The 24,226-nt window shown below is 36.7% G+C and overlaps 1 protein-coding gene across 2 annotated transcripts in view; it reads left to right on the top strand.

Annotated features, from left to right (window-relative positions):
* GDAP2 (ganglioside induced differentiation associated protein 2) overlaps positions 1-23,482 on the top strand; it is a 60,594-nt gene extending 37,112 nt beyond the window's left edge. For both annotated transcript variants that reach the window (XM_023222726.2, XM_023222727.3), the window contains exons 9-14: positions 3,996-4,072; positions 5,129-5,205; positions 8,139-8,278; positions 10,182-10,236; positions 13,905-14,048; positions 21,742-23,482. In XM_023222726.2, coding sequence (XP_023078494.1) covers positions 3,996-4,072; positions 5,129-5,205; positions 8,139-8,278; positions 10,182-10,236; positions 13,905-14,048; positions 21,742-21,789 — 541 coding nt within the window. In that variant the 3' untranslated portion in view covers positions 21,790-23,482. The remainder of the gene's footprint in view (positions 1-3,995; positions 4,073-5,128; positions 5,206-8,138; positions 8,279-10,181; positions 10,237-13,904; positions 14,049-21,741) is intronic.
* The last annotated feature ends 744 nt before the right edge of the window (positions 23,483-24,226 follow it).

Here is a 24,226-nt window from a genome sequence, read left to right on the forward strand (position 1 = left end):
TTGACTACCAAAGAAAAAATAATTTTGACTATATTAAAATTAAGAACTTTAGAAAGTAGAGCCAAGCTTAAACAAAGTGAAAAGCAAGTTACAGAATGGGGGCAGATACTCACAAAACACACAACAAATGATTAGCATCAAGAATGTGTAAAGAACTACAACTTGGTGAGAAACAATCAAATAACCCAATAAAAAATGGAAAAATGATAGAAACAGGCATCTCATAGAAAGAATCAAGTCAACATGACCAGAATCTCAGCCTCGTTATTGACTGGAGAAATGCTTTACCATTTCTAAGCTGTCCAACTGGAAAACACTAAAACATCTAACAGTAGCAAGTGTTGGCGAGGACAGAGATTTACAGAATCTCATATGCTGCTAATAGAAGTATAATTTGGTGCAATGCTTTGGAAAAGAGGTTTGTCCTTATCTCCTAAAATTAAACATTTGTTGTAACCTAGCACTTTCACTCATTGGTATCTACTCAAGATAAATCATGCACATGTATACCAGGAGACACGCAAAATAAGTTGATCGTAGCCATCTTCACAATAGCAAAACCCTGGAAACGGCCCAAGTGCCCATCAGTGAGAGAGTGAATGAAAAACATCTATAGTTTTTGTCTAGTATGAATACATGATACATACAAATTAAGTATGCCATATCCAAAATTCTTGGGACCAGAAGTATTTCAGATTTCTGATTTGTTTGGATTTGAAATATTTGTATTATACTTAGCAGTTGAACATCCCAAATCCCCAAAATCTGAAATGTTCCATTGAGCATTTGTTTTTTTTAATTGTCATGTTGGCACTCAGAAAGTTTTGGATTTTGGAGAATTTCAGATTTTGTGTTTTTGGATTTGGGATGTTAAACCTGTAATTGTCCAAATCAGTCAACAACATTGAAATCCACTGATATGGATGAATGTTAGCAATATGATAAGTCAAAAACATGAGACCCAAGAGATTACATACAGTATGATAAGCTTTTTTAACTAGCTAAAAACAAACAAAAAATGTCTTACATTGACTACATGTAGTTGAATTTAAAACGATATAAAAAGGAAAGCAATAAGTGATTAACCTGGAATTCCAGATAACCGTGGGAAGTAGCACATGATTGGATGAAGGTTATTGTGAAAGTGCTAATTTTTGTTACAGTGGTAGATTTTAGGGTGCTTATTACTTCATTAAAGATAAATAATTATATAACTAGTCTTCTAAGTGGACCATGCATATACCAGCTATGCGAGTGTTATCAATTAAGGATGATGTATTCCATTTTGTACACCTGAGTTCCAGTTTGAAAAAATTTTTTTCAGAGTTCATTGAATATAGATAAATAGAGATAGAGATAGATATAGAGATTGAGTGTCAGTAACTACCCTAGGGATTGGCTGGAAATACAGAGACAAATGGGACATATTCTCTATCTGGTGGTCTAATGTAATAGAAATAGCCATTCCAATAAGTGTGTAAAGTCTTGCACTGAACATGGTAGAAGTCTTTGGGGATACCAAGAAGGGAGCATTTGTTTCTACAACGTATCTAGAATTTGCCTCCACTCTACACCTTCTCATCCCACCTCCTACCTCACCACCAGTCCCCTTCTCAGCATACATATTTGATTGATGGAGTATTTAGACTTCTGGTTACAGTATCTTGTTCTTATTACAAAGTTAGTTTCATTTGTACTGTAATACGTCTGTCTCACATATGCAACTTTAAACTCAAGAGCCTTTTTTTATTCATCTCAGGCCCCAAAATATCTTGCATAATACTCATGTTTATTGTTTCATTTAGCAAAGAATTTAGTACCTACTATGATGCAAACACTGCATTTATTCAATAAATCTTTGAAAAATGAGCCAATGGATACATGAACAGAGTATAGAAGTTAATAGGTATTAATTGAATTCCTGTTTTATGCTTTGTGCTAGGACCTGTGGTGCCCATAGGATGTAATATATATTTTGCTGTTTAGTCTCATTATAAACAATTGGAAAGTATATAATAGAATGATTTTTAAAAACATGATAAACTCTATACTTTTATTCTTCACTCACATTTTTGATGTCATAATTTACATTTTTATATTATTTTTGTCTCAACAAATTATTGTTGCTATTATTTTTAATAGTTTTGTCTTTTAACCTTCATACTAATGATATAAGACAGTATGTTAAGTGAAATAAGTCAAGCACAGGAAAACAAATACAGCATGATCTCACTTATATGTGGAACCTAAAAAAACCGAACTCAAAAACAGAGAATACAGTGGTTATCAGGTGTGCTGGTGGTATTGGGGTGGGATTGGGGAGATGTTGGTCAAAGAATACAAAATTTCAGTTAGACAAGAGGAATAAGAGATTTATTATACAATATGGTGACTGTAGTTAATAAGAATGTGTTATATACCCCAAAATTGATAATAGAATACATTTCAACTATTCTCACCGAAAAAAAATGATAAATATGTGAGGCAATGGATGTGTTAATTAGCTTAATTCAGCCATTTTACAATGTATCCATATATCAAACATTATGTACATTATTTGTCAAAGAAAATTTTTTAAGTAAAGAAATAAAATTTTGATTTAGTGTAAATAGGAAATGATGGTGTGAAAATAGGGAATAGTGCATATGATTTAGGGAGAACTACAATAAACATAGGCATTTTCTTGACTTTGAAATTATACTTTGAAACAAAATTAAAAGCTACTGTCTTTGACTTTTCAATTTGCATAGATTGGTAAATCACAAGTTTGAGAAGGCAGTCTATAGAAGTAATGCAGTACCACTATGTTTTTCATAAGCAGTAACAGTATCTGTGTAACTAACAGGCATGTCACTTGTTGATTTCAGTCTGTATGTGATAGACTTCCCATTAAATATTTTTAGTTGTGCAGTTGTACTTTATAGCTGAAAGGTGTCCCTCCCATATGAACACCATTTTGCAGGTGAGGGAACTGAATTCTATAAAGGTAAATGACTTCAGTAAGTTTGCACCAAAAGCAGTAGGATTAGAAGCCACATCTCCCCTCTCTTAGTTAAGCTTTTTGATGTTGTTGTTACTGGATATTGCCATGTGTGATCTAGACACTTCAGAGTTTCTTTTCATACATTTAGGTGTCTTGAAAGCTTGTTCACCACCAAGTAAGTGGCACTTTTAATTTCAAGAAATTAGTATGATACAGTAGAAAAAGCACTGACCTTTCCGGAAATCTAGAGACCTGAGTGCAACTTCAAACTCAACTCTACCATTTAATAGGCTGGGAAGTCTGAGATGAACTTGACCATTAATCTTTTGCATGTCATTTCCCTCTGCAAGGTCTTTAATGTCTCTTCCAGCTTTAACATCCTCTTAGCCAAAGCCAAACTGCAGTCCATATGATTTGGTCTGTGGGATATCACTACAACTAGTTTGTTTAACTGATGATTAAATATGCCAGAACTTCCCAGATAAATTTACCCAACTCCTTTGTGATCCCACATAACATGTACAGCACTTTGCCTGAAAAGTGAACTTCTTGAGGGAGGCAACCATGTCCTTTCATGATAGCATTCTCAGTAACTATCATAGAGTAACCACTCGAATCCTTGTTGAGTGAGTGAGCATCTGTTTTGCAGCTCTGCCATTGGTTTAGAGTTTCTCTATGCATGTTTTTAGTAAAGGAAAACAATAGTATTTTAAAACAAGGTTAGTTTGGATACTTGGTATCTTAGCTATTTACCTGTACAATCTTCATTTAATCATAAGGATTTTTAAAATAATGAACACCTTCCTTTCTCAATAATTCATTTGTGTTTATTTTATCAATAACATGTAGTAGAGATTCTACATGGTTTAATGCTTCTTTAACTCCTTCCCTATTATAATGAAATATATACTTGAAAATTTTTAGGGTCAGGGAAAGGTATCAAAAATTGGTCCCATTTGTAAATTCAATTTCCAAGGGTTTATTATAATGATTATATCATTTATTTCCCTAGTTACAATCGCTGGTTATGTCAAGCAAGATCTGAGGATCTGTCTGATATTGCTTCTCTAAAAGCCTTATACCAAACAGGTGAGCTTAAATATATGGTAACTTATTCTTTCACTAATTTAGAGCCCTACCAATCATGCTATTTGAAAATTCATTTTTCTCTGATTTCATTTATTGTATCTATGAACAAAATGGTTTTGTACTAATGAAGATAGTTTTGCCTGTCATCAAGATCTTAAAAATAACATCCTAATCTATAAAATTTTCAACTTATAATTCTGCATTAGCCAACTTTATTTCATGCTAGTGTCCCTTTTCTTTTAAAAAATGTGTCTGCTTTTAAAAGTACCATATACTTGCTACTACAAAATTCAAACCTTACATAAATATGTGACGGAGAGAGTGAAAGTTCCCAGATTCCCACTCTTTCTCCATTCTATTTCTTTTACAGACAGTACTTTTTAGTAATTTTCAGATTTGAGTGCTATTTAGTTTTTCCTGGATCACTAATGTTATTAAAAGTTGTAGTGAGCTTAAGCAAAAAGCTGTTTATAAAAGGTTTTGGGAGGCTGGGCATGGTGACTCATATCTGTAATTGCAGCACTTTGGGAGGTGGAGACAGGAGGATCATTTTAGACTAGGAATTCAATACCAGACTGGGCAACATAGCGAGACCCCCATCTCTACAAAAAAATGAAAAAATTAGCCAGGCGTGGTGGTGCATGCCTGTAGTCCCAGCTGCTTTGGAGGCTGAGATGAGAGGATTGCTTGAGCCCAGGAGTTGGAGATAGAGGCTGCAGTAAACTATGATCACTCCACTGTACTCCAGCCTAGGGACAGAGCAAGATCCTATCTCTAGAAAATAATAAAACATTTTAAAAGATCTTTGGCTGTTCTTGATTGAAAATCTTTGGAAGGTCTTCTCTTAAAAGGGCAGTGATCAAAACCCTCATGAAGCTTTAAAAAAAAGATGTCATGTGCAGAGTAGAAAAATTGGAAGATGAAATTTGAGCAACTTACACTTCCTTGTTTTCAATCTTTTAAATTCACATAGAATATTTTATAAAGTCAGAGCCTAAGACAAATAATATTCTTGGAATGAAGTTTCTGGGTGCTGATTACATTTCCTGTTTATAGGTGTTGATAACTGTGGTCGAACAGTGATGGTGGTAGTTGGAAGAAACATTCCTGTTACATTAATAGATATGGACAAGGTAAGCCATAAAAAGGCTCTGTTTTACAAGTAATGTTGATTGAAAAAATAAGTTGTATATGAATTTGGAATCAAGGCCTACAATATGAATCACGGCTGAATTGTGTATCACTGACAGAGGTGCAGACCTGGTTCTGTGAGTGGACCTGTATCATTTCAGTTCAATTAAGGGTTTGATTTTTCTCTGTCCAAGAAATAAAAATACTGGAATACTGTAATATGATCTCCAAAACCACTGCTGCTTTGTTTTGGGTATGATGTAACTAGTAAGTGGTTGGAATCATTCTGTATTATAATTGTGTAATCAAATTCTTTTTTGAAAAAAGAAAAATTAATTTTTGAGTATCTATTAGAAGAGAAAAAAACAGAAATGTAGTTTACCCAAGATAGCGTCATTCTGTAATCCCTTCATTTGGAGGCAAAGAACAGAAATAGATGATTCATAAAAGAAAAATGGAACTGGTAGATAAAAATAAGAAAATATTCAGCGTGATTAGTAGTCCAAAAAAGGTGAATTAAAATGAGGTACCTTAACTCTTAATTAATTATTGTTATCAAAGATGAAACTATAAAAGTGATCACACCCATTGATCCATTAATTCCATTTCTGAAAACTTATACTAAGGAAATAGCCCAAAGTATGGAAGTATATAGGCCCTGACATTATTCAAATCAGAATACTCATACAAGGGACAATTGAACCCACAAGATAAATATATAGAGAATCCTAGAATATCAGTTTTGTTAGGAACTGACTTCAAAGGATAATAACTTGAACTGATCAGTAATTATTAACCATAGTAAAAAAAATTATATACTTAAAAATGCAGAATTACACAGAATTTCAGATAAACCAGTTGGACAAAAGCTGATAATTACTTCTGGCTAAGTCCTCAGACTCTCAGTCACTGTTGTTTGGATAAAAAAACTGTGAAAGCACCGAACCTGGCATATTATTCACAGGGTCATTTGTAGCAACAAGTTAAAACTTAAATTCCTCACAGATAATTACGGTGCATTCAAATAGGATATTCTGTGACCCTTATAAATTATGGTTATAGAGGCAAGTACTGTAGAGAAGTGTTTAGAATATAATTTAATAAGAGAAACAGTGATACATTAATTTGTATCTACATTGACCTTCACTGGGTTGTTTGTTTGTTTGTTTTTAAGCACAAAAACAAGGAAATATCTCAAGGAAAGGGATTTCATGGTTTGGGAGAGAATTTGTCTTTCGCATTTTTTCATCATGTATAGTGATACAGTGATATGGTTATATAGTGAAGAAAACTTAAGAAGTTGAATTCAAAGCCAAAAAGGAGTATCCTAATTGTTCTGGGGTGGGGGTTGGAGAATGGACAGAAAGAGGATGAAGCAGCAATCTGGTAAAAGGAGAAAAAAGAATAATAAAAATATGCACACAGCCAGGTGTGGTAGCTCATGCCTATAATCCCAAAACTTTGGGAGGCTGAGGCAGGCAGATCGCTTGAGTCCAGGAGTTCGAGACTAGCCTGGACACATGGCGAAATCCTATCTGTACGAAAAATACAAAAATTAGCTAGGCATGATGGGCAATGCCTGTAGTCCCAGCTACTTGGGAGACTGAGGCAGGAGGATCATTTGAGCCCAGGATGCAGAGGTTGCAAGATCTCCAAAACCAAGATCATGCCGTTGCATTCCAGCCCGGGTGACAGAGAGCAACCCTGTCTCGAACAAACAAACAACACACGCGCGCGCACGTGCGCAGGGAATAACTAAACTGATGAAAATTATACCATTAGTGTGTTTCTATCTGTAATCATTTATGTTCTTAATAATCAGTGTGACATTTATTTTCATAATCAATAATTTGATTAATACCAATAAAACCATAAATCCTTGCATTTGATTTCGGTGTGTACTTGCCTGGGGTTCTGGATATTCATGATATATCATTTCCTGTAAAATATTGAAATAGATGATGATAATAATAATTGTTACTAAAGCAGGTAATGAATGGAAAGATACTGTGTTTTCTTAATGCCCTTCTGTCTGCTGGTAGCAGTTGGATCCTAGTCCATGTTAATCCAACCATGTTAATGTCAAGGACTCACCTGAAGAGGAATTGGAAAACAGTTTGTTTTATAGTAATCCCTCAGTTATTACCTCTTAGCTTTTTCTATGTGAGTGTTTACAGCTAAACCACTGGGTCATACTGGCCCTGCCTATATTGTATCTCTGTTTTGTTTTTAGTGTTTCTCTTAAATTCATCATTTTTGTAATGGAATATTTCTATAACCGATCTGGGTCACATTAAATTTGAATCTTTCAGAGCTCTAGAAATACTTCCCAACCTATTGCCATCTACTGATTCAACCTCCTCTCAATGTCCTCCTTAACATTGGCACTAAAGATCTAAAAATACTAGCTCTCAACATGAATCATGTGAGGCCCACTCATTATATCTTTCTATAGTAATTCTTGGTTATGTGCAGGCCATGAGTCTATTTCTGAGTATGGACTGCAAAGACTTTGATTGAATTCAAGCAGAAACTTCAAAAATGATTAAAAGTATAGAAATTCTACTTCTAATGATTTTGATATCATTATCCTAGAGAGGGAAAACCTGACCGTTGATCCAAGAACTTTTTCCAGTATATGAAGAATTGTTTTAGAGGATAGAGACTGATTGTTCTCCTCTATCACTTAGAACAAGACAGAAAGGAATTGTACTGTAGCACTTATGAGAATTATTAAACACTGGAATGATTCACTTTCCTGGAGATCTTTTTAAAGAGAATGGATACTTATCACTCTGACTTATCCATCTGTAATGACTAGGGCAGACAGTAGGTTAATTTTCTGTTTTGTTTTGTTTTGTTTTTTTCTTGGCCTCTGTGAAATAGACTACTGTTCCAAATGATCTTCACCTTTATTCCCCCTTTTTTCTTTTAGGCTCTCTTATATTTCATTCATGTGATGGATCACATTGCTGTGAAGGAGTATGTATTAGTGTATTTTCACACACTGACCAGCGAATACAATCATCTGGATTCTGACTTCCTGAAGAAACTCTACGATGTTGTTGATGTCAAGTTAGTTATTTTTGCAAATTATGAAGGGGAAATAGTTTCTTTCTTTTCTAATATCAAGCAGTGGCAAACATTGCTTTGTATTCTGTGAAAGGATATTTCATGTAAGAAAGACTTTTATCACACGTAGATTAGATATTTCAATCATAGGAGACCCTCCCTAACTGAAACTTATTTTGCATTAAAGTAAATTCATATGTAAACTTTTTACATTACCAATCTTTGTGTATAAAATAACAAAAATACTACCTTCTATTTATATGATGTATTATACTTATCAAAATACATTTATAAACATTATTTACTTTGATCCTTTAACCCAGGAGTTGGTTAGGAGAGATATTATCTGTGTTTGAAAAATGGAAGATACTGACATTCTGCAAGGTGAAATATGTGCCCAAAGTCTCACAACAGTAAATGCAGAATTTGGACTTGAACCCAGGTTACTGACTTGGAGCTAGAAAATTATTTTCATTAAAGCATATTTCCCTTGAAATGATAATGGAATTTTTTTTTTTTTTTTTTTTTTTTCTGAGATGGAGTCTCCCTTTGTCGCCGGGGCTGGAGTGCAGTGGCTGGATCTCAGCTCACTGCAAGCTCCGCCCCCCAGGTTTACACCATTCTCCTGCCTCAGCCTCCCGAATAGCTAGGACTACAGGTGCCTGCCACCACGCCCAGCTAGTTTTTTGTATTTTTTTAGTAGAGACGGGATTTCACCACGTTAGCCAGGATAGTCTTGATCTCCTGACCTCGTGATCCACTCATCTCGGCCTCCCAAAGTGCTGGGATTACAGGCTTGAGCCACCACGCCTGGCCAATATATGACACCCTACTGTAGCAAAGATGAAATGGAGTGTTTTACATTTTTTCTTATTAACATTTTTTCTGAATAAAAAGTGGCACTCAACCCTCCTGTTAGCTGTTTTGTTATTTGTAGCATCACAATGTCTGTGTGGATTTCATTGAGAAGCCCATTTTACAGTTAGGGTACAAAGAAGGCAAATTACCGTAAATTTCCAGCTATCCTACTTCTCCCATTAAATCTCATCTTATTTAGGAATATTAAAGCTTTCATTACCCAATAGACACCTTTTTAGCTTTCTCTGAATGTGGGTTGTATATGTGAAAGGAAGCTTCACCCCACTGTAGTTCTGCTTCTACCACTAACCAGTTCTTTAACGTGGAACAGTCCTCAACTGTGAAATAGTTTGTACTGTTTCTCTGAAGTCCTTTCCAATTAACCTCACATGACCTGATGCTGATTATTGAACTGTTGAAAAAAGTCTCAGGCACACGTAGAGAGGCCAGATGGAATAGTGGATAGGAGTATGATTCTGGAGCGGTATTGCCTGGGTTCAGTTCCCGGCTCTGCCACTTGATGGCTGGGTGACTTTGGGAGGGCTAAAATACCTGCAGTAATAGTACTGCGCTCATAGAATTGTTAGGAGAATTTAAGTAGAAGGCCTCTACAATTTCTGGGACACAGCAGATTCTGCTAGTTGTTGTAATATGACCATTGAAACTTTTAGTTTAAATTTTTTGCTCTAATTTTAAGTGATTTCGCTGCTGTTTAACTCTGATCCCAGAGATTCTAGCATCATATTAAAAAATGACACACAATAAATTTGTTAAATACAAATTTACTTAACTTTATCCTACCTAGGGGTGGCTCTAACTCAGCTGACAGAAGCACTTAATATCTCCTATAAAAGAGATACTTTAAAAAATGAAATGTTCTCTGGTTTGTTTTTGACTCTCACCTAAAATTCAATCTGTAAATTATAGCTGCCTTTTTTTTTCTCTGATTATGTTTATATACCTAGGCAAATAGTTAATAGTCTATGATAGTAATTGGTTTTAGGCATGAACTTATACTAATTTTTTTGTCATTTTATTTTTGGATCAGGTACAAGAGGAATTTGAAGGCTGTTTATTTTGTTCATCCCACATTTCGTTCAAAGGTACAGTATTTTTCTCTTTGGCTAAATCTAGAATTTATCTGTACTACATGCCCAGAGTATTAAGATAATAGCTCAGCAACTTAATTGTTGCCGTCACCATTGTGACTGCTAATTTCCTGGTTTCTAAGTGATCTTGAGTTGTAGTCCTGATGTTTTGGTTGTATGTGACTCCAGCGCCTTTGTGGGCAACCCTTATAAGCCATTAGCCCATCAGTCCCTGCGTCTTTTCTTGCTCTTTGTTCATCTGGGCCTTGTTTATGCTGCTGTTAACAGAATACACTTACCTCCTCTGCCCATAGCTACCTCCTGCTTGACCTTCAGGTCTCAGCTCTACTTTTTATAGAAATCCTTCCCTGACCAATCCTGCAGCTAGTAGCTGTTCTTGCATTGTAACCCCTTTAGATTCTGTAGTCTTATATCATTGTTATGTTTTTATTTTAGTTGCATGTTTAATTTTCTTCCTTATACATGAGCCAGCAAGATCCATGAGGGCTAGAATATAGCAGTCTTGCTCACAGTTGTATTCCCACTACCTAAGCCTACATCTTGACTTCATCAAGACATCTAGTCTCTTGCTCTTTTTACTCTTTCTGAAAATATCATCTTGCCTTTATTTTCTTCTCTATCAAGCTAAAAACTGACATTTCATCACTTCATCCACTCTTGTCAATCACCCTAAATTAACCTGGGACCTCTTACACTTTCATCGCACCTGACCATCAAAACCTAAACTTGAAATAATCCATTTTACTGCTTTCTTCACTCATAGAAGTCATCAGTAAGGAGCTCTTTATCTTTACCTTCCCACTCCAAACCTACTTGCTAACTGTTCTTATCATTGCCCCCTTTTTCTCTGTCACAAAAATGTGTTCCATCTTAATGAACACATTTCATTAATGTCCTTAATGAAGGACAGTCCCTCTCCCTGTGCTGTGGATCCCACAGTAATGACATTAGCTTAAGTTTTCTGAGCACTTGCTATCTGCCCGTTCCTCCTGTGAATTATCTTGCCTAAGCTTTGCAGTATACCTGTGAAATAGTTAGCAGTAGTTGTCCCACTATACTGGTAAGAAAATTGATGCTTAGAGAGATTAAGGAACCAAGATAACCAACAGTTAGTAGCAAAGGCTAGATTTAAATCTAGGCATTTTTTCCCAGACCGTAAACTACAGAGTATATTTCCATTTCCTTAGGAAACTCTCTTCAACAGTTAGTGTCTTTCTCCTCTCCCGCTTTGCTGGATCCAAATTATCTATCAACTTTTAAAAATGCTAAGATCTATTTTTCTCTCCTCTACTTTACGACCAAAATTGTTTGATATAATCTTTGTTCTATGCTCACCATCTCCATTTCTCATGTACCTTTTAAATGACTCCAGTGTGGTTATCCTGCTGTGCCAGCTGAAGTTTTTCACACCAAAATCATTCATAATTTCTGGGTCACTAAATCTAATAAACACTTTTCTCTCTCTATGTTACCTGCATTCCCTGCAGCCTTAAGCACAGTTGATCACTTCTTCCTTGACACACTTTGTCTTGGCTTCTTTGAAATTTACCTTGCCTGGTTTCTCTCCTACTTCTAGCTGCTGCTTCTCAGTCTCATTTGTCGGCCTCTCTTTCTCTTCTCATCTCTTTTTAGAGATGGTCTCACTCTGTCACCCACACTGGAGTGCAGTGGTGTGATTATAGCTCTCTGTAACCTAGAACTCCTGGCGTCAAGGGATCCTCCCACATTGGCCTCCGGAGTAGCTAGGACTGCAGACATGCACTATCATGCCTGGCTAATTTTTTTTATTTTGTAGTTTTATAGAGTTGGGGTCTTGCTGTGTTGCCAAGGCTGGGCTCACACTCTTAGCCTCAAGTAATCCTCCCACCTTGGCCTCCCAAAGTGCTGGGATTACTGGCATGAGCCACTGCCCCTGGCTTCCTGCTTGCATCCTTTGAGTGTTAGTGTTTCCGTGTTTCTCCACCCTCATCTTTAATTCTATACCGTTTTTATTCCCATTTCTTCAGTGACCCTCCAAAATATATGCAATCTTCAAACATATATCTGGGGAGGCAATAAAGCCTAATGTTTAGAACTATGGTTTCAAGATTCAGATGACCTGGGTTCTAATCCCAGCTCTACCAGTTACCAATTTGTCATCTCAGGCAAGTAGTATAATTTCTCTAGGCTTTAATTTTATCCCCTATAAAATGGGAATAATAATAGTGCCTATCTTTTAGGGTTATTGGAAGATGAAATGAGTTAATACATGTAAAATACTTAAAACATTACCTGACGTATAATAAGTGCTCAGTAAATGTAAGCTATCATCATCATTTTTATCATCATCATCATCATCATCATCATCATTATCCTTCTTAGGCTTTGACCTTGGTATTGAACTACTGATTAGATATCTCTACTTAGGTGTCTTATAGGACCCTGAAGTTCAACATTTTTAAACAGATCTCCTCATGTACTCCTCTTCCACCTATTCCCGAACTGCTGTTTGTGTTCTCTGTGTTAGTAAATGGGACTACTGCCTACCCAAGTGCCTAAGCCAGAAACCAGAGAGCCTTTCTGGAGCACTTTCTCTACCTCATCTCCTAGCACATTGCATCAGTTCTGTGTGTTTACAATTGCTCAAATTTATGTCTGTGTCTTTATTCCCACTGGCTCTACATTAGTTCATCCCACTGTCAACTTTTACTTGAAATGACACAGCAGCCTCCTAATTTATTTTCATGTTGTCCTGCCTCCAATATTGCACTGCTCCAAGGGCCTTCAGGCATGCCTTGTGAACAATTTTTTGATAATGTTATTATAAGAAGCCTGCACTATTTAGTATAATGGTCCTTTTCAAAACAGTTTACTATTTCCTACATACATTACCTTCTTCTGTAAGTAAAATGGGGATAGCAACAATATCATACCTGCCTCATAGGACTATTGTATAGTATGTTGGTAAACATGGACTAATTTGTGATTGCCAATTTAGATAAACAGTAATTTTTAAGTTCAAGCCATTACTAGTTTATGTCAGTATTGTTTGGTATCAAGAATTTTTTATCCTTTTTTGGGGAACCAACAAATTTTGCAGACTAGCTTTTAGAGAGGGATTGCATGTTGTCAGGTGAAATGAACAAAGATGACATCACATCTACAAGTGATTCACTTTGATGGACTTCGAGAAAGAAACTCATGCCAAGCATCAGCTGAAAATACATAAGTCCCAAATATTGGCACAAATTTTCTTTTCAGTCTCATTTGAAAAATTCACAGTGTGAGATTTGGAGATATTAACCATTTTCAGAAGACCGGAACACCAATTATTCTACCAAATAATGCAACGATTTTGACTACAACCCACAGTAAGAAGCATGTAGTACAGCACTAACACACTGCACACATGGGAACTTATATACATGTAATGGAAACAAAAGTTTCATGAAACAAAGCTCATTCTTCTTATAGTCTCTAGTCAGTGTTATCCTTGTTTCTTCTTTTTAATGTTATTAATACAACTAAACTGATGATTGCACAACTCAAATTGCACTTTGGAAAACACTAGTTATTTTAAGATTTTGAAATACAGTTTTTATCTACTATAAATTTTCCAAATTATGTTTATGTTTCTAACTATGGCAACTAGCTTAAATTATTTTTTCTCTTCTATTAATCAGGTGTCAACATGGTTTTTTACCACCTTTTCTGTCTCAGGACTGAAGGACAAAATCCACCATGTGGACAGCCTCCACCAGCTGTTTTCTGCCATATCACCAGAACAGATCGACTTTCCTCCTTTTGTCCTTGAATATGATGCCAGGGTAAGAAGTACCAGAAGTTCTCCCTCACCTGGTATGGTATATTAACTGTTCTATAGAGCAGCACTTATGAGCACAACATCCTGTCATTACCGGATATTAATGTAAATTAGCGAATCTTAGTAAACTTGGTAATATCACTTAACATCCTTTCCCTATGATAACATTAGGAAAAGGGTTTGTCCCAAGAGAGACATTTTCCCCATATAAACGTTTCAGTGGGAGATCTCTCTGCTGTGAATTCGGAACCAGTTTTCGTTTGTATTGTAAGTTTTCTACCATGTTTAAAACAGATACCTCTACCTAATTTTCTTAAGATTGAATGGCTTTCCATCCACACAGAGCCAGAAGAATTTATTGGTGATCACTTTTAGAATTAATTGTAAATCATGTAGCCTATCTCAGTAGTCTTTGCCTTGCCAAAAAGTTTCATTTTCTAAAAGTTTGTATAATGTTTTTAAGAGCATCATCTGATAGTGTTATTATTTATAGATGTGTTTATGAATCTGTTACATAAGCACTAGTCAAAGGACTATTCGTGAATTTCATCAATTTATTCTATTGTGTTTATTCATGGTTTCACCTTAGTAATTTTTGGAAAAAAAAAAAAAAGAAAGTAACACACTTGGCCAAAAGCTCATCAAGCTCATTGTTTAACTGTTGTTGATTGCATATCTTTATTCATGAACCAGGGGATATATTTGAAAGTTATATTCAGTTTGAAATAAATTATTCTTCCCTAATTATTGTGCAATGTGTATACAGCAAAATAAAAATTCTGCAACACAATTTCTCTCTAACATTTCTCTAACTTTAGCTATAATTGTTTTTCCCTTATGTGCAGAGTAAAGTGTATAATGTGATCTAATGACTAATAAAATTTCATGTTTGACTGTTGTACAGAGAGGATTTGTAATTGGAGCAGCTGGATCATAGATTCAAAAGTTGTGGAATATAGGGAAGAGAAAAGAGTACATTAGTTTGTATTTACTGCAGATTGCTGGAGTAGAAAATGATCTTAGTGTTTTTCCTTTGAACTCTACATCACTCATTTTAATGCTTAAAAAAATGGATAGCAGAAAATGTGAAAGACACTAAGAAACATTTTTATACTTAAAATTTCGAATGACAATTCATAGCTAGTATCTGGATTTATCATTTATTTTCTGGGATAGAAACATACAAGTTGGGTGTTGATTAGAAAACCTAAAGGACTGTATTTTAAGCCAAAGCATTTTCTATATACTTACGGGCCTATAAAGCAGGCTTTCATTAAATATTAAATATAGCTCCACCTCACTCAAGTTTGGTTTTGTTTTTTGTTTTGTTTGGTTGTGTATTTTAGCTGTTATGTTTTTATATAAATACAAGCATAATAATGTAATTAATCAAAATTAAGTAGACTAACTTACAGTCTAACACTTGGCTCATTAGATTGCTCTCTGTACCTATGCTAGAGCTTCTAAAATTGAGATGTTAGATCAAAGAGAGGCAAAATGGGGAAAAAACAAAAGAGGGTTTCTTAGTCCATTTCTTTGTTGCTATAAGGGAGTACCTGAGGCTAAGTATAAAGAACAGATTTATTTGGTTCATGGTTCTGCAGGCTGTATGAGAAGAAGGGCACCAGCATCTGCTTCTGGTGAGGGACTCAGGCTGCTTCCACTCTTAGCAGAAGTGTAAGGGGAGCCAGTGTGCGCAGAGATCACATGGTGGGAAGGGAAACAAGAGAGAGGGAAGGGAGGTGTCAGGCTCTTTTTAACAACCAGCTTTCACAGGAACTAATAGAGCAAGGATTTACTTATTACCACAAGGTCAGCACCAAGCCATTTATGAGAGATCCACCCCACACCATGACTCAAACACCTGGCATTAGACCCCACCTCCAACACTGGGAACCAAATTTTAACATGATGTTTAGAGGGTCAAATATCAAAAATGTAGCATTTTGCCCCTAGCCACCCAAACCTCATGTTCTTCACACATGCAAAATATAATCATTCCGTCCCAGCAGTCCTCAATAGTCTTAACTTGTTCCAGCACCAACTCAGAAATCCAAAGTCTCATCTGAGACTCAAGGCAAGTTCCTCACAGCTGTAAATTTGTAAAATGAAAATCAAGTTATTTGCTTCCAAGATATAATGATTGTACAGGCATTGGGTAAACATTCCCATTCCAAAAGGGAGGAATAAGAGGAACAGACCAAAAGAAAGGGGTAACTGGCCCCTTGTAAGTCCAAAACCTATCAGGGCAGACATTAAATCTTAAATCTCCAAAATAATCTCCTTTGGCTTCATGTTCTGCATACCAGGCACACTGGTACAAAGGGTGGTTTCCCAAGGCCTTGGGCACCCCTACCGCCATGGCTTTGCCAGTTGCCACCCACATGTCTTCTCTCACAGGTTAAAGCTGAATGCCAGAGGTTTTTCCAGAATGATTCTGGGGTCTGGATGGGAGCAACACAACGCCACAGCTCCACTAGGTAGTGCCCCAGTGAGCACTACCTGGAGGTGCTCCACCACTGAAGCAGACTTCTGCCTGGGAACCCAGGCTTTCTGATATATCCTCTGAAATCTAGTTACAAGCTGCCAAGCCTCCACCACTCTTGCATGCTGCATGCAGACTTAACACCACATGGAAGCCACCAAAGCTTACAGCTTGCACCCTCCAGAGCTGTTGCCCAAGCAGTACCTGGAACCCTTTGAGCCATTGCTGGAACCAGAAGGGGCTGGCATGCAGAGAGCAGCATCCTGAAGTGTTAAAGCCTTGTCCCTCCCAAACCATTCTGTCTTCCTAGTCCTCTGGACCTGTGACGTGAGGAGCTACCTCAAAGATTTATCCTTGCTAATCTCTCTAGGAAGTGGTTGCTCCACAGCATCCTTACATTCCTCTCTTGAAAATATTCTTTCCTTAAAATTTTATGTTCTGCATCTTTTTTTTTTTTTTGAAACGGAGTCTCGCTCTGTTGCCCAGGCTGGAGTCCAGTGGCCGGATCTCAGCCCACTGCAAGCTCTGCCTCCCGGCTTTATGCCATTCTCCTGCCTCAGCCTCCCGAGTAGCTGGGACTACAGGCGCCCACCACCTCGCCTGGCTAGTTTTTTTGTATTTTTTAGTAGAGACGGGGTTTCACCGTGTTAGCCAGGATGGTCTCGATCTCCTGACCTCGTGATCCACCCGTCTCGGCCTCCCAAAGTCCTGGGATTACAGGCTTGAGCCACTGCACCCGGGCTTCTGTATCCTTTTTAATCATAAATTCCAACTTTATTTTTAATCAAAAATTCTTTGCTCTCATATCTGATTATAAGCTGTTAAAAGCAGCCATACCACTTCTTGAATGCTTTACTGCTTAGAAATTTCTTCCACCAGATACCATAGGGTACCAGTATTGTTTGTCCTCCATAAAAGTCTAGGGGATGGACACAGTGTGGCCAAGTTCTTTGCTAGGGTGTAACAAGGATGACCTTTGCTCTAATTCTTAAGTTCCCCATTTCCATCTGAGACCTTATCAGCATGGCCTTTACTGACTGTATTTCTATCAGCATTTTGGTCACAACAACTTAACCAATCTCTAAGAAGTTTCAAACTTTCCCTCAGTGTTTCTGTTGTCTTCTGATCCTTGCAAACTCTTCCAGCCTCTGCCCATTACCCGGTTCCAAAGCTGCTTCCATATTTTCAGGTCTCTTTATAGCAACACCCCACCCCTCAGTACCAATTTTTTGTTTTCATCCATTTTTATGTTGCCATAAAGGAATACCTGAGGCTGGGTAATTTATAAAGAAAAGAGGTTTATTTGGCTCACATTTCTGCAGGCTGTACAAGAAGCATGACACCAACATCTACTTCAGATGAGGGACTCAGGCTGCTTCCACTCATGGTCAACGGGTAAGGGGAGCCGGTGGGTGTAGAGATCACATGGCAAAAGAGAAAGCAAGAGAGAGAAGAAAGGGGCATGCCAGTCCCTTTTTAACAACAAGCTTTCATAGGAACTAATAGAGTGAGAACTTACTACCACAAGGACAGCACCAAGACATTTATGAGGGATCTGCCCCATGACCCAAACACCTCCCACTAGGCCCTACCTCCCGCATGGAGATCACATTTCAACATGAGGTTTGGAAGGTCAGATATTCAAACTATAGCAGAAGATATCAGGAGATGATGTGGAAGGGGCAGGCAGAGAGCACATCATTGAGTACAGTAACCTTACATATTAGTGCTGCTGGCCTTTGGCTTTGTAGTCCGTGAAGAGTGTTCTGCAAGGGAGAATTGCCATTGCATTGCTGTTTAGACAATGACTATAGAAACAGTATAGAGAATGACTAGAGGGGGAAGGGTAAGTCCATGGGGGAAAAGATGAGGTCTATTAGTAAAGCCTGGAGGAGAAACGAGACTATATTGTTAGGGCAGTGATAGTGATAATGGCAGAGATTTGAAGATTTTAGAGAGATTTAGAAATAGACATTTTAGGAAATAAAATTCACAGCATTTGGTGACTGAGTAGCCACTAAGGATGAAGCAGAAAGTAAGTTTCTGCTTTGGGAGACTTGGTGGATGGTGTTGCTACCACCACAGAGAAGCAATTTGGAGGAAAAGGATTGAAAGATTAGGGGGGCGGGACAGGTACTGTGTTCAGTTTGTGACATAATAGGTTTGAGGTGCCCCGTCAGACATTGAAATGGAGATACCAGTAGGTAGCTGCATGTTACTTTGTAAGGAAACATTTTCCTTTTTTAGGAAAAACTAAAAGTATGATCAGAGAAAAGAAATGAGTATAGAGTTGGTTAATTTCATTATCATGTTGAAATTGTGCCTTGCATATAGAAGGTTCTTTATTTGGTTAAGGAGTGAAGTGATTAGTATCTGTTTAAAAAAAAAAAAAGAAAGAAAGAAACCCGTTTCAGTGGACTTCTATTTTTCTGGGATTTCTGTGACTTGGAATAGCAACATAAATTTTATAGGATTAAAAGGGACCTTTGAAGGCAATCAGAAGCTATTGTTTAATCTAGGTAACAGTGATACTGAGACCATTTCAGAAAGAGAGTTAGATGGCATTCTTAAAAAAAACACACAGCAGAGAATATACAGTTTTTCCTGGCAACAATTCTTTAAATTTCTATGATTGTTTCCAGAAATAGAAAAAATATTTGATTGCTCAGCAGTCTCTTGCCCAGTGTGAAATTAATAATGGAAATTCTATTTCATGGCATTAAGCATTGAACTTGCTCTTCTTAGTTTGTCATAATTTAATGTAGATATGAGAAACTTAGAAAAAAAGTGGTAATAGAATAGAATAGAGAACTCTTAGAGACAGTGAACTTTCAGATGAAACTCAGAATAGATTCATCTCTTCAGGGCATGTTTCTGTAAGTGTAGCTTCCATGCAAATTGAAGATAAAGGATTTGGTTAATGAAACATTTTTATAGGGATTTCTTTTTTATATAAAATTATTTTTTTTTTAGTTTTTTAAGTTCTGAGGTACATGTGTAGGTTGTGCAGGTTTGTTACATAGGTAAACATGTGCCATGGTGGTTTGCTGTGCCTATCAACCTTACCACTCAGGCATGTCACCTGGTTATTAAGCCCAGCATGCATTAGCTTGTTTCCCTAATGCTCTCCCCCTCCCCCTCCCCCAAAAGGCCCCAGTAAGTGTTCCGCTCCCTGTGTCCGTGTGTTCTCATTGTTCAGCTCCTACTTACAAGTGAGAACATGTGGTGTCTGGGTTTCTGTTCCTACGTTAGTTTGCTGAGAATAATGGCTTCCAGCTTCATCTGTGTCTCTGCAAAGGACATGATCTCATTCCTTTTTATGGCTTCATAGTATTCCATGCGTATATGTACCACATTTTCTTTATCTAGTCTATCATTGATGGGCATTTGGGTTGATTCAATGTCTTTGCTATTGGGAATAGTACTGCAGTAAACTTACACGTGCATGTATCTTTATAATGGGATGATTTATATTCCTTTGAGTATATACCCAGTAATGGAATTGCTGGGTGAAATGATATTTCTGGTTCTAAATCTTTGAGGAATCACCACACTGTCCTCCACAATGGTTGAACTAATTTACATTCCCACCAACAGTGTAAAAGTGTTCCTATTTCTCCACAGCCTCACCAGCATTTGTTGTTTCTTGACTTTTTAGTAATCACCATTCTGACTGGCATAAGATGGTATCTCATTGTGGTTTTGATTTGCATTTCTCTGATGATCAGTGATGTTGAGCTGTTTTTTTAAAATGTTCGTTGGCCACATATATGTCTTTTTTTGGGAAGTTTCTGTTCATATCTTTTGCCCACTTTTTAATGGGGTTGTTTTTTTTCTTCTAAATTTGCATAAGTTCCTTGTAGATTCTGGATATTAGCCCTTTGTCAGATAGATAGATTGCAGAAATGTTCTCCCATTCTGTAGGTTGTCTGTTCACTCTGATGATAATTTTGTTTGCTGTGCAGAAGCTCTTTAGTTTAGTTAGATCCGATTTTTCAATTTTAAAAAGGGTTTTATTAAAGTTTTTCAAGTTTTTAGAAATGTAGCCTATCCTAGGATTTATTTCTACCTATTTTTTTTTTAATTTTGTTTAATACATGGTTAGGTTTATAATCGGAGGGTAAGTTTTCCTAGATGTCTTGTTATCCTGGTTATGGCCCAAGATCAAGTCTTGCTCCAAAGCATTTGTGCTGAAGAATGGCAGAGTGCCTGATTTATTTAGTCTCAAACAATTTCACTGCCTACTATGTTCAAGACCTGGTAGGTTTAATGCTCTACAATAGCTATAATGTAAATGTACCATGAAGAAATGCTATTTTCTTCTGCTTACTCTTCATTTCAAACTATTTTCTTATACTAGCGCTAAGCATTATCTATTTGTGATTTGCTGAAAAACAAATTATTTGTCAAAGAAATACTTTCCTTAAAAATGAGAAACCAGTCTTAAGTCTCATAAATCTAATTGAGGATCCTTCTATCATAGACCTGTCTTGATTTTTATTGAGATTAGCCAAAATAAGGGCCAAAAATCCCCCCTTACACTAATTTGTTGCCCTTACATTGACATTAAAGGTTTGGCATTTAATTCTCCATCTTGATCTTGAACTAAATTTCCTAAGAACTGTAATGGTTACAAGCCTTGCCACTCAGGCATGTCATGAAGACTCACTTCTGCCAAAATAGTTATAGCTATTAAATTCCTCTGTGATAGCTTCTTTGTTTTCATAACTCTAAATTAAGATTTGGCACACAGTAAGACAACACAGTCTAACAAAACAGAGTCTGGATGTTAGATTCAAATAGATTTGAATTTAAATTCAGGCTGTGCTGGTTACCAACTAGGTAACTTTAGGTAAATTATTCAATCTATGTGATCCTCACTTTCCTCTTCTGTAAAGTGAGGATGTTACCTCCTTCATGCCATTACGTGAAGATTTAAAGGGATGACTCAAAGTGCCTATAAATTGTCTGGCATATAAAATATTCAATAAGTGGTATTATTCTTTAAAAATGTTATGATCCTATTGCCTTTGCCTACCTTATACTCTGAGTGATACTAGTTGAACTACCTAATGGGTGAGGGCCTGCCTAGTGCCAGACATGTGCTAGACATTTTATATCACTGCCTCAATGACTGTAAATCCCTTTTTTTCACATTTCCAGTTAAATTGGTTCTGTTACTTAAATGTTCTTGTGCTTTTTCTTTCCACAGGAAAACGGGCCTTACTATACATCATATCCCCCATCACCAGATTTGTGACCTGCCATCTTTCAGTGCTTCTTGGTTCCCAGGATGCCACTTCCTCCACGAATAGCTACCTGTTGAAGTGATACTCATGTTTGCTGTACAGATCCAGAGAGCCTTTTGTCCCCACCTCTCTGGTATTTTTTTATTGACTGTATATTTTCTGGCACATAAGCAATCTAAAAATGGTAGGCCATTATGAACTGCACACATTTTAAATTTGTATATTTATATCAAATGGAAATGTTCATTTTTAGATTGTTAATAGAAATTGGGGAGCAACTTTTGAGTATCTTTAGTTTCCTGAAGGACACCGAATTCTCCATTAGATAAACCACCAAGACTGTTCACGTCATCTCTCTAACATTGCACGCTTCCTTTGTGTACTTAAGTGATTCTCGAAATACACAGGACCAATATATGCTAACCAGATGCATTGTTTGCTTCAGATCCATGGTGTTAATACCATGTACATTTTATAAAGATAATTCGGCTATGTTGAAAGAGAATTATCTGGGACCAAGAATGTAGAAATGTATCTGACAAAAAACATCAAAATCATTAGCAAAATAGAGGACTTAGAATGTTAATGCACAAGTTAAGACTAAAGTTTAAGGACTAAGTTTCCTTGGATTATATGATTTGTTAAGATTGCCACAGTTCTGATCTCAATGTGTGGGGAACTGTGGGGAAACAAGAAGACTGTATCTTCAGCCTTTTTCCTATAATCATGGATGATTTGGTCTTATTCACAAGGACTGCACATATTAGTACTCTTAAGAACATCTTCCAAGACTCCAGCGGTGAGCACTTAGAGAGTGTGTTGTCTTCCAGAGTCATGATTGATTTTGTTTAGCTATCAGGTCTACTACCTCTAAGGACATTTCATAGCAGCATCTTTTGAGTTGCCTGCATCAGTGTGGAGGAAGTGTGTCACAGTGAACAAATCCAGGGAGCTGATAATTGGCAAAAGACCACTTTTACCACTCAGGCTCTATTTGTGCCTTAGCTTGCTTATGAGTAAGAATTATAATTATGCTGCCTACCTCACAGAGGTATCATGAAGATAGCATTTAGAAAGGGCTTTGTTGTGGTGGGGTATCCTCAGTTAGTTTTTAAATGCGAATAAATATATATGAGGGAATGCTACACAGCACTCCTCTTGTCCTTGATACCACCATTTGAGTGATTTTTTGTTTTGTGGAGCAAGACCTGTTAGTCCAAAATTCCAACCCTGATGACCTCCTTCCTCTTTTGTCCAGAATCTCTTCTGGCCTGCTCATCCCCTGATACTATACTTCAATGAGAGGCATCTGTTGGCCATTTTAAACATTTCTTCTTGAATTAAGGTCAAACCATTATTATTCCCATCTGGGTAGCTTTGTACTTTTTTTGATTCCTGCAACCACCTCCCGATGGCCCCATCTTCCTCAACCTATCACGTAAATTGGCAGTTCAGAGAAAAAAAAAAAAAAAAAAAGAACCTTTCTGTTCTATCATGTGCTCCAGATCAGTGCTTCCAGGGGTCCCATTCTTTTCTGCCCAAACTAATTCTTCATTGGAGATCAAAGAAACATATTCTCTTTATTTATGATAGAGAAATCCCCCTATAGTTGCATTAAATTCATCCTGTATTTTCCCATATAAACAAGAAGGGACTTTACATTTTTTAGATAAAGGTTCTTATCTTTTGCATGTATTGAATACATTTTCTTTGTGTCAGACCTCAAAATTACTCGATCCTTATATATACATCTATATTAAGGTCCTCTCTTATGTCCCCTAGGTCATCTCATCCAGGCAGCCAGTCAGATGTCAGATGTTAAGCTTTCTCTCAAATAGTACTTTTTTTTAACCCCTTGGGCCCTGTACCTTAAAAGTCTGAAACTTTAACTTCATCTTCTACAGTCAATTGTGAGATCATATTTGAGGTATCTTCTTCACAAGGAGCAGCTATGAAAGTCTGCCAACTTTTCCTTATTAAAGGGGAACTTGGCTACCTCAAGAATCTGGCCCAAACCATTTTCTGTATAGATAATAGAGGCCATAAGCTACTTTGCCAGTTTGAAAGGAAGCAAATTTATATATACAATTTCTTACAGGCAGTAGTAATTTTGAAAGGATGTTCCTTTGCTATATTCATACCAGTATATTAATGTTTAGTAACACAAGCAGGATTCTACATATGCTGAGATTTTAGTACAATTGATGTCCTAGGGCTTAAAGGTGGTACAGAACTATATACATATCAACTGTATTTTATGATTCGATGATGTCTAAAGAAAGATAAGGACCACTCTTCTCACTGAAACTAAATTTGATGCTTTTACGGATGTCTATAGTGTTATAGAATGAAGTTGTTTCAAAGTATCAAATCCTAGAGGAGAAACATAGTGACCTTGACATTGAAATAATTAAGCAACATTCGGTATACCAGTCTGCCTTTGTGAAA

Source organism: Piliocolobus tephrosceles, chromosome 1 (assembly GCF_002776525.5).
Source record: "Piliocolobus tephrosceles isolate RC106 chromosome 1, ASM277652v3, whole genome shotgun sequence".
Taxonomy (NCBI): Eukaryota; Metazoa; Chordata; class Mammalia; order Primates; family Cercopithecidae; genus Piliocolobus; species Piliocolobus tephrosceles.